The sequence below is a fragment of the Rana temporaria genome, chromosome 5, assembly GCF_905171775.1.
Source record: "Rana temporaria chromosome 5, aRanTem1.1, whole genome shotgun sequence".
Taxonomy (NCBI): domain Eukaryota; kingdom Metazoa; phylum Chordata; class Amphibia; order Anura; family Ranidae; genus Rana; species Rana temporaria.
The window spans coordinates 345,365,345-345,376,924 of NC_053493.1; the positions used below are offsets into that span (position 1 = coordinate 345,365,345).

At 42.5% G+C, this 11,580-nt stretch overlaps 1 protein-coding gene across 2 annotated transcripts in view; it reads left to right on the plus strand.

The window, feature by feature from the left end:
* Window positions 1-9,570, plus strand: part of PKIA (cAMP-dependent protein kinase inhibitor alpha) — a 65,502-nt gene extending 55,932 nt beyond the window's left edge. For both annotated transcript variants that reach the window (XM_040354476.1, XM_040354475.1), the window contains exon 3: window positions 8,467-9,570. In XM_040354476.1, the coding sequence (XP_040210410.1) occupies window positions 8,467-8,549 (83 nt within the window). In that variant the 3' untranslated portion in view covers window positions 8,550-9,570. The remainder of the gene's footprint in view (window positions 1-8,466) is intronic.
* The last annotated feature ends 2,010 nt before the right edge of the window (window positions 9,571-11,580 follow it).

An 11,580-nucleotide genomic window follows, 5' to 3' on the forward strand; every position in this document is an offset into this window, starting at 1 on the left:
AAATACGGTACTTTCTTTGCAGCTATCAGCGATCATGATGTTGGTCAGTGACAGAATCACAGTGTATGTTACCCCCAACATTTCATATTCCTGACATTTGTCTGAATTACCATATATTTGTCTTAAAAAGTATCCTATTCTCTTTGCATTGCTTCATTTGTGTGAGATTCCTGGTGATCATGCCAGTCCCCCTGCTTTCCAATTTCAAGCTGACCATGTTACGTGTAGCACTACCCCCGAAGGAGCTGCTGGCTACATTTTGGGTTTGCGCGTTACCTCTTAAGCTTCGTTGGCAGGATAGAAAAGTCCATAATAAATGCAATGCCCAGACAGATGTAAAACCTCCAACAGTTTGGTTTTATTTTCACTGCAGGGTAACTTGAAGAAGAGAAAGTAGAAGGGAGGAGAAGAGTAGGGGAAAGTTCAGGCACACGGTACAGAATCCTCAAAAATAGCCAATCAATCTCCACTCTTAACTATTGAGTGGGTATTGCTCACCCGGACAGTCCCCTCTCATATGGCCTAGCAGCCGGGATGATGCACAAACGAATGTCCAGACAGTCTCTGCCACAGACTGTCGTAGAATGAACTTGGTCTCTGCCACAGACCTTTTGGATGAACTTGGTCTCTGCCACAGACCTTTTGGATGAACTTGGTCTCTGCCACAGACCTTTTGGATGAACTTGGTCTCTGCCACAGACCTTTTGGATGAACTTGGATGCGTCCAGGAATCCTCTGCCACAGGATTTTAAAGTCTTGAACCTCCAGCCGTGCAGTAGAAGAGCCTTTAAGGCGAACTGCAGGGCTTTCAATGTAGTGGATCCCTCCTTAATCAGGTCACAAGGCCTCACCCGAGACAGTAGCACTTTGCCGGTCTCCTCCAGGGTAGGTCCTCCCCCAGTTTCCTTCATTAAGACAGCTTCCTCCCTTGTGGACAGACAGCTTGGGATCCCCTTTTAGAATTGTAGGTCCCAGCCAGCATAGCTGGGCCTACTTGACAGTGAAGCGGCCCCCAGGCCAACGTGGCCCCAAAGTCAGATTCACACACACGCACCTCACGCCAGGAGGGCCACGATGCAAAGGACCCCGATCAATGGTGTCTGCCCCTTAAGTACCCCTCCCCAGCATGCACAGCGGGACACCACCCCCACTGCACCGCTGCCGAGAAGGGACACCCAACACCATGGTACACTTGAGTTCCAACATAAGCTCGAGATGGTAACGCCACCTGCAGTCAACAAGGGAAAACTACCAAGTAGTACCACAGCCAGAACAGAGGCAAATTTGTATTATTCGAACAGGTCTGGGCCAAACACCCCTTGAATTTGAAATATCGCCCCCTAAATTTGAGATGGGCGCTACATACACATGAAAGCACACCATCCCAACATGGTCAGTTTCTTTGCATTCTACTTGGGAGCACAGCCTGCCTGTACTCCAGTGGACTTCTACAGACATGCCCCCCTGCACAACTCTTCAGTGGGAAGACCAGTGTATGCTGTTTCCCTGCATCCTGCTGACACCCAAACCTCCTCCCCCCTCCCCCCAGCAGTCCCTCTCTATTATATATATATATATATATATATATATATATATATATATATATATACACACACACACACTATATTACCAAAAGTATTGGGATGCTTGCCTTTACACACACACATGAAATGTAATGGCATCCCAGTCTTTGTCTGTAGGATTCAATATTAAGTTGGCCCACCCTTTGAAGCTATAGCAACTTCAATTCTTCTGGGGAGAATGTCCACAAGGTTTAGGAGTGTGTCTATGGGAATGTTTGACCATTCTTCCAGAAGCGCATTTGTGAGGTCAGGCACTGATGTGAACAAGAAGGCCAGGCTCGCAGTCTCCACTCTGATTCTAATAAAGCATGCTTTCCATGCTGATCCCTTACCCATGTGAATGGGTCAGGGTTAGGCTCACACTCCAATTCTGGATTTTGTCTGTAATATATCTATAGTATTATTTTAACATGCAGAGGTGTCAACCTGAATAACCATTTTTTAGGGTGAGAATTACACCCAGCATACAGAACCGGAAATTTCTATGATGCAGCATCCATACATTGGAAGTGTTACTGTTCAGCTCCTCAAAAAAATTATCCATCTATGGCAGGGGTCTCAAACTGGCGGCCATCCAGCTGTTTGTGGAACTACAAGTCCCATCATGCCTCTGCCTATGAGAGTCATGTTTGTAACTGTCAACCTTGCAATACCTCCTGGGAATTGTAGATCTGCAACAGCTGGAGGACCACCAGTTTGAGAACCCTGATCTATGGCCAGCTTTGCAGTCTACAGACCTTTGTCATATAGCTAAAATCAAAGCACTTCCGTCAGGAAATACAAATTAATTGAGTAGTGTTAGATATTTGTTAGCCACAGATTCATGTAAGTATCATGTTCAGATTGGGTGTGGTGAAGAGGAAGTTATAAGAGAGGTAATGCAGCTGTCCCAGTTTGATGAAGTGTGAAAGAGGTCATGGAGACCAAGTGCTACAGATTGTACATCTTTTCACGTGCATACTACGGGGGGCACATGCAATCCTTCCTTATGCAGAACCGACTAGGGATGTTCCTGGGTTCAATTTGTGGAATGTTCACTGAACTGATAAAAGTGATAAAAAATATGTGTCTCTTCATTCTCAAGGCAAGGGTATTTCAAACAACAGGCATAGGGAGCTGGACACCGCCATGGAGGACATGTACCAATGCCTAATTTTTCAGGGAGCATTTTTTGTACTAGTTCTTCTGCGAACTGTTCTGTGACAATGGCGATACCACATGTGTGAAAAGAATCTTTAGGCATTCCAGGGGCATAAATTACTCATCTAATTTTCTGACTACCTATCACATTTTGGAGGCCCTAGAGAACCAGGATAGTTTATACACCCACAAAATCTAATTTCCTGTTTACCTATCACACACCCACAAAATGTCCACATTTTGTGAGAAGCATCTTTAGGCATTCTAGGGGCATACATTACGCATCTAATTTCCTGGCTACCTATCACATTTTTGGAGGCCTTGGAGAACCAGGCTAGTGGACACACCCACAAAATGTCCACATTTTGGAAAGCAAACACCCCAAGATATTTTCTAGGAAGCATGGTGAATCTTTTGATTTGATTTTGGTCATGATGGGGGTAAAATCTTTCAGAAGTCAATGGTTAAAATCTTGGTTCTTCTCACTGTTCTTCTATTCTGGCCATGCCTCTGGGTCCCTGCTCTTTGCTCTAAGGAGCAGTAAGGCCGCGTACACACGGTCGTTCCAAACCGATGAGAATGGTCCGACGGGCCATTTCCATCGGTTCACCGCTGAAGTGGCCTGATGGTCTGATGTGTGTACACACCATCGTTCCATAAACCGATCAGGTCAGAACGCGGTGACGTCAAACACACAACGTGCTGAATAAAACAAAGTTCAATGCTTCCAAGCATGAGTCGACTTGATTCTGAGCATGCACGGGTTTTGAACTGATGCTTTCTGTACTAACCATCGGTTTGAACCGATCGGGCAGCGGTCCATCGGTTCGATTTTAAAGCATGTATTAAAATTTTGGACCGAAGGACAACGGACCGATGGGCCGTACACACGGTTGGATTTGACCGATGAAACTGGACTTAAGGCCGTTTTCATCGGTTTGGACCGACCGTGTGTACAAGGCCTCAGACAAAATAAAACCCCACCTTCTCTAATTTATAGAAGTCATTGCATAATGCAAACTCATCATCTAGCCTCATGATAGCAATGACCTGATCACATTCTTCTGCAAGAATGCACAGTTCAGAAGTTGGAACTCTGCTGAGATAGAGATAATGATCGTGACCTGCCTGAGTTGCAAAGAGTCTTGTGTATCATTTCTTCTGCTCTGTATAGTTTTCACCACCCCAGATCTGGTGTTGTGTAAAGGCAAAAGTAGATAATGCCTTCCCAAAAGGAATTATGCCCCCAACATATCCATACTATAGCATTTACTATATAGTAGGGGTGCAACGGATCAAAAAACTCACGGATCGGATCGATCCTCGGATCAGGAGTCAGGGATCGGATCATTTTCGGATCAGTAAAAAAAAAACACAAGACAAACAAAAGTATTTTTTTTTTACATTTTTATTAATATATTTTTTTTTTTACTACTAATGATTACAGTGGGAACAATGGCTATACACACAGTGTTACTGTTTACTAGTGTGGGGGCAATGTTGGCTATGACTATTATTACAGTGGCAAAAATGGTAATTACAGTGTTACTGTTTTACTAGACCGAGTACATCAGTACAGTGAGTTGGCTAATGGCTATTAAGCCATTAGCCAACTCACTGTACTGATGTACTCGGTCCGTCTCACTGTACTCAGGTTGCATGCAGAGTCAGCGGCGCAGCGCGCTCTTGCAAAATAGAAAAAATCCACGAGCAGAGGGAGGGGTGATGACGTCAGCGCGCACCGCTGCCGAGTGTACCAAGATGGTCGACCGCTCCGGAGCTAGGCCGAAGCTGCTGTCTTTCCTAAGGCCGCAGGGGCGGTGCATTCCGCGGATCGCTTACTGTGCCGATCCGAACAGGTCGACCCGTTCGGATCGCGAATCTACTATATAGTTACATAGTTACATAGTCAGTCAAGTTGAAAAAAGACACAAGTCCATCCAGTTCAACCATAAAATAAATAAATAAAATAAAAAATATTGTACATCCAATATACCCAATTATATACCCACAGTTGATCCAGAGGAAGGCAAAAAAAAAACAGCAGAGCATGATCCAATTTGCTACAGCAGGGGAAAAAAATCCTTCCTGATCCCCCGAGAGGCAATCAGATTTTCCCTGGATGAACTTTCCCTATAAATGTTAGTAGTGTAGCCAGTTATATTATGTACATTTAGGAAAGTATCTACTGAGCTGGCCAGAACCATCTCTGGGGGGAGTCTGTTCCACATTTTCACAGCTCTTAGGCCTCGTACACACCACCCAACATGTCCGATGAAAACGGTCCGCGGACCGTTTTCATCGGACATGTCTGCTGGGATCATTTGGTCTGATGTGTGTACACCCCATCAGACCAAATTCCCCGCGGACAGAATACGCGGTGACGTCGCGACGTGCGTGCACCAGGAAGTTCAATGCTTCCACGCATGCGTCGAATCACTTCGACACATGCGTGGGATTTCGGGCCAGCGGACATGTCCGATAAGTCGTACTGACCATCGGACATGTCCGACGGACAGGCTTCCAGCGGACAAGTTTCTTAGCATGCTAAGAAACTTTTGTCCACTGGAAACCTGTCCGCTAGGCCGGGAAACTGTCCGGTCGGCCCTACACATGACCGAACATGTCCACCGAAACTGGTCCGACGTGCATGAGGCCTTAGGCCTCGGGCTGGTTTACGACCGAGAAACTCGTCGTAAAAGAAACATTGTTTTTTTTTACGAGTTCCTTGTCAGGCTTGTCGAGAATCTTGTCAAGCTTTCTTTGCGTACACACTGTCAAGACAAAATCTCGTCATTCTCAAACGCGGTGACGTACAACACGTACGACGGCACTATAAAGGGGAAGTTTGATTCCACTGGAGCCACCCTTGGGGCTGCTTTTACTAATCTCATGTTACTGCGTGTTAAGTAAAAGTTTGGTGAGAGACGATTTGCGCTTTTCAGTCTGTTACAGCCTGACGAATGTGCTATCCCCATTACGAACGCTACTTTTACCGAAGGTGCGCTCCCATCTCATACTTTATTCTGAGCATGCGCGAGTTTCTAAGCATACACACGAACGTGTTTCTCGTCGTAAACCAGCCCGACGAGAAACACGACGAGGAAATTGAGACTCCGACGAGAAAAAAGAGAACTTGTTCTCTTTTTTTCTCGTTGAGATCCACAACAGTTTTCACGACGAAAAACATACACACGACCGTTTTCCTCGGCAAAAAATCTCTGCCACCAAGTTTCTTGATGGATTTTGTCGAGGAAAACGGTTGTGTGTACGAGGCCTCTGTGGGAAGAAACCTTTCCATATTTGGAGATGAAATCTTTTTTCCTCTAGATGTAAACAGTGCCCCCTTGTCTTTTGTGTTGACCGTAAAGTGAATAACTCAACACCAAGTTCATTATATGGACCCCTTGTATATTTGTACATGTTGATCATATCCCCCCTTAAAGCGGGGGTTCACCCTATCGACAGGAAAAAAAAATTTTTTTTTCTTTTACCTTTAAATCAGGCACTGTAGCGCGAGCTACAGTATGCCTGTCCCGAATTTTTTCCCCCCATACTCACCTTGTAGTCGTCCATCGAAGATACCGGGGAATGGGCGTGCCTCTGGAGACGGAGGATGATTGACGGCCGGCTCTGGCGCGTCACGCTTCTCCGGAAATAGCCGAAATAGGCTTGGTCTTCACGACGCGTGCGCATAGCCTGTGCGCACGCGCCGTGAAGAGCCGAGACCTACTCCGGCTGTCTTCGGGGAGAGTGACGTGCCAGGGCCGGCCGTCAATCATCCTCCCTCTCCATAGGCACGCCCATTCCCCGCGGGAGCCGAAATCTACGATGGACGACTACGAGGTGAGTACGGGGTTAAAAAAATCGGGACAGGCATACTGTAGCTCGCGCTACAATGCCTGTCTCGATGGTAACATCATGTGGGTCAGGGTGAACTACCGCTTTAATCTGCTTCTCAAGAGAGAATAAATTCAGTTCCTCTAATCTTTCCTCATAGCCGAGTTCCTCTATTGTTTTCATTAGACATGTGCACAGAAAAAAAATTCGTTTTTTTTTTGTTCTGTTTCGTATCGTTCCGTAGGTTCGTTTCCGTTCGTTTTTTCGTAAGACGCCCGTTTTCCTGTTTGTTCCCGTTCGTTTTTCGTACGACGAGATTTTTTCGTATTCCGATCGTTTCGTATTTTCGTTACCGTTTTATTTTCAAACGTGCGGGATGGTTCGTTATTCTGTTTAATTCATGTTCGTTACTTGTTAGACAATAATTTTCGGGAATTTTCGTCAATGATTTGCATTCTGTGTTTTGGATTCCTTTTTCTGTTCGTGTTTTCGGTCGTGTGTTCGTGTGACATCTATGACAATTTGTTGTGGATGTCATGTGGGCATGCGACTGAAGATACGAACAGAAAAAGGATTTTCGTCATTTTGTACTTTCGTAAATATATCACGGGATTCGCTGCACTTTCAACACGCGGCTCATCCATATTAACGATTGTTAAGCCCCATACACTTGGTCAGACTTTTTTAACAACAAACATAAAAACGATCGTTTTCCGTTCGTTCTCAGAAAATTTGTTCGTTTTTAAACTCCATCAGAAAACGATTTTTGGGTTCAAAAGTCTGGCCAACTGATCTCCCTTCAGATGAAAATCCACAGAAAAGTTTATTTGGCTTTACTGTACTACTCAGCACAAAAGAGAAGCTGCTTCACTAACTACACTCACTGCCCATTCAAAAAAACGAAAATTACATCTGTGGCAAGGGATTTGCATTCTGTGTTTTGGGTCCTTTTTCTTTTGGTGCTTTCGGTCGTGTGTTCGTGTGACATCTGTGGCAAAAGATTTGCATTCTGTTGAATCCAAAATACGAACAGAAAAAAGGTATTCAAAATACAGGGTGCGGGTCTTTTGTTGTGGATGTCGTGTGAGCATACGACTGGGGATGTGGACAGGGAAAGGATTCAAACAAGATACAGAGTGCAAATCTTTTGTTGTGGATGTCGTGTGAACATACGGCTGAGGATACGAGCAGAGAGGGGATTCAAACAGGATACAGAATGCAAATCTTTTGTTGTGGATGTCGTGTGAACATACGGCTGAGGATACGAACAGAGAGGGGATTCAAACAAAATACAGAATGCAAATCTTTTGTTGTAGGTGTCATGTGGACATGCGGCTGAGGATACGAGCAGAGAGGGGATTCAAACAGGATACAGAATGCAAATCTTTTGTTATAGATGTAATTTTCGTTCTTTTGCCGTTTTCGTTTTGTCTATTTTCGTCAGATCGTTCGTTCGTATTTGCGGTTGTTCGTTATGCGGCTCATTCGTAATCCCGTCGTTTTCGTATTTTGGTGCTTTAATTTTTTCGTATGTACACATTATTCTGCGGGTACGAAAATGAAAATTTTCGTACGAAAATAACATTTGTACGAACGGGAATGCACATATCTAGTTTTCATAATAAAGTTGACCAGCCATTGAAAATAAAAGGCCCTCCTTCCATTTCTGATACTGGATTTGTACACAAGTCACATGTGCTTGCCAGAAAAAAAAGGCAAAAAAAAAAAAATAGTATGTTGGTACTCCCCATGCTTGTTTTGCGGTATGATACAGTAGTATGACTCTGGAAATGTATCTTGTGCTTCTTTGTATTTTTATACAATTTGTGTGTTCTATATATATTGTATATAGATATTATTATTTTTTGTATATATTTAAATTTTTTTATTTTTTGTATTACAGAGGGTGATGGGGAAAATGAACAAGCAACTCCAAGCGAGAAAACCACAGATGAGCAAAACAAAGCACCAAAACAGGAAAGCTAATGACTCAGTGTGATAGCTTTTAAACAAATCATACCTGTGATATGCCTCAAAGCAATATGAAATCCACTAGCATCAAAAGCAAAGAATACGGTATAGATGCCAGAAATTACTGGATCATATCAAAAAAATGGCTGGCTCTAAAACCTTGGGAAGGATTTTTTCCCAATTTTATCATAAGCAATGGCTGACATGCGGACAAAGTTCACTTAATCACATGAGATGTTAGTGAAACACCACGGCTTGCCACAGAAATTCTTGTTGTGGCATAGAAGCCCATGAAGGGTTAAATTCTGTGCTGTTGTAAAGGCTTCCACGAATTTTTAGAACTCTAGTACATATTCAGATTTCCCAAACGTAGAAAAGCAAAGTAAGATCAGAAAAAAAAAAAATCAAGAATATTGTATTTGCATTTCAATAGCTTTGTTGTTTACAGATGTTTTGTACGGTACATTTTAATAAGCTACACTGCCCCCTAATTAAGATGTGCACACGTCATATGGTTATCACACAAATGAAGGGCTGGATATTCTTAGTCAATGGATTATTTGATCACCTTGAAATACATCACATTTCATCACCATAGAGCCGTTTTCTAGAGCGAGACACTGTCTATTCAGTAGCAGTTTAATTCACTGTGTCATGTGATTTGTCCACTGAAATTTTCACTGTGGCTTAGATATTTAAAAAAATGGTGAAGCCAATTTTCACAAAATTGCAAATGAAATTCACAAATTTTTGTTACTTTTTTACAAAATCAATATGTGTTTTTATTTTTTTTTGGCTGAATAGTTACACAAGGGGGTAATGCACTACAATAATGGATAAAAGTATAAATGCACTTAGGAAGTGTGTGGTGGTATCCAAGCACACCTATTCCTTCCAGAATCAGTATTGATTTCTAACACTGTACTTGTTACAAATGTAATAGTGCACTTTTTAATGTTTGTACGTTTTAATAATGAATTGTGTGGTTGTTTATCAATTATAATAACCAATAAAGTTAACCAAATAAAACAAAAAAGATCGAGCTGCCTTGTGTCTTTCAGTACATATTTCTTAATATAGCAAAGGTTAGTTTAAATGTTTTGCTTAAAGTTGTTGTAAACCACATTCATAAAATTTGAACTAAGCACATATATCTGTAGTGTTTACTTATCTCTCGCCAAAGCTATAAGTGTTTCTCTCTGGTGCTTCGTTCTGACAAGTTCTCAGACAGGTGAGATAACATGAGCTAAAAATTTAGGTCGGGAGGGAGCTTAGAGGGAGATAATCATGAATTGGAATTCCCTTCCACAGACGGTGGTCTCAGTGGGGGGGGGGGGGGGGCATCAATGGTTTCAAGAAACTATTAGATAAGCACCTGAACAACCACAACTTACAGGTATATACAAGGTAATACTGACATATAATCACACACATAGGTTAGACTTGATGGACTTTTGTTTTTTTTCAATCTCACCTACTATGTAACTATGTAAGCGACGTCACGTTGCTCTGGCCAGTCCCAGAGCCAGAATCCACGGCCCTGGAAGAAAGAGGGATGAAGATGAACACGGCCTGCACAGGGGACAGCGTGGGCTTTGTTTGCAGGTATTAATTTAAAGTAGGGGGGTGTAGTGGCGCTTGCTAGAATAAAATAGGACTATCTAAAAATGACAATAAAAATGTTCAAAGAAATAAAACCATAATATTCATGTAGGAGTATCCAAAGGTTTCTGTAAGTATATATATGTTCCACTTCAAGTAAAACCCGCACAGCATCAATCAATTGATGTAGAGGGTAAGGGGAGTGGAATATTAATAATAAGGAACTGTTGAGTAGACAAACGTGCCACCATGAGCACCGTGCTACCTGAAATATATACTATAAATAGTCATAAATAGATTAAGGAAAAATAAAATTATAGCAATGACCAAAAAATAAATAATTATAATGTTGTGAGTAAACAATTACTAAATAATGCTATATCAATATAAAGTGCATTGTGCAAAAAATATTAATAATAATAATCAGTGAATAAATAATGAGATCCAGTGAGCACAATCTAAAACAAATCCAATTCAAATCATGCATCAGTGAAAACAAATCCAATCCAAAAAAATTATTTGCAGTGAAAAAAAAGTGTCCCATACGATAAATCCCTCAAGGGATCAAAATACAATCGAGTGACAAAAAATTAAAACATGCCAAAGTGACAAGTGCACAGTTGTGCAAATAATAGCAAAGTCCAAAGTTCAAACTATATTTCTTTAAAACTTCAATCGCTGATTTCCAGAGTGTAATATGTGCTCCACCAACAATCCACAAATTGATGATTCAGTGCATCAAAATGAACATTGACACGTGCTTGTAAATAAAAGAATAGATGCCAGTCGTCTCTCAGTGCAAATGTGTAATAAGCGTTTCCACCAGCCCCTTACCTTAGTGAGGCTTTAGTAAGAGCCTAATGTAGTGCTGTTTAGGATGGGATATAACTCACACAGCCAGCCTGCTGCTCCAATCCCGCACCTGAACGCTCACAGATCCCAGCGCTGACACTCAAATAAAGAACAGGAAGGCTCCCATAGCATAAAATCATTTGACAGTTTATTCGTAAAAAAAAAAAAAAGAATACACTCACAAACATAGATGAGTCATCAGCGTGTGTAGTACAAGAGTGTCTCCGCTCTGCGGCCGCGAGCAGATGATGTCACCAACAGCTCTCCGGAATCCTCACGCGTATCGTGACACCACGTCACTTAATCATAGGATGGGATTTGTTTGCAGGTAAGTGTCACATAATGGGCTAGTATGCATTGCATACTAGCCCATTATGCTTTTAATTTGCAGGGTTTGCAGGGAGCAAAAGGGGAAGTAAACCCAACTGGGCAGGTCCTCCCCTCCGTAGATCCCTTTCCTGCACTTCTGATGTCAGCTGCTGTGCCTCCTACTGTGCCTCTGATATTGGCTGCCATGCCTCCTACTGTGCTGTGCCTCTGATGTTAGCTGCTGTGCCCTGTGTAAGGTAAGACAGGGAAGAGGGCAAGTAAC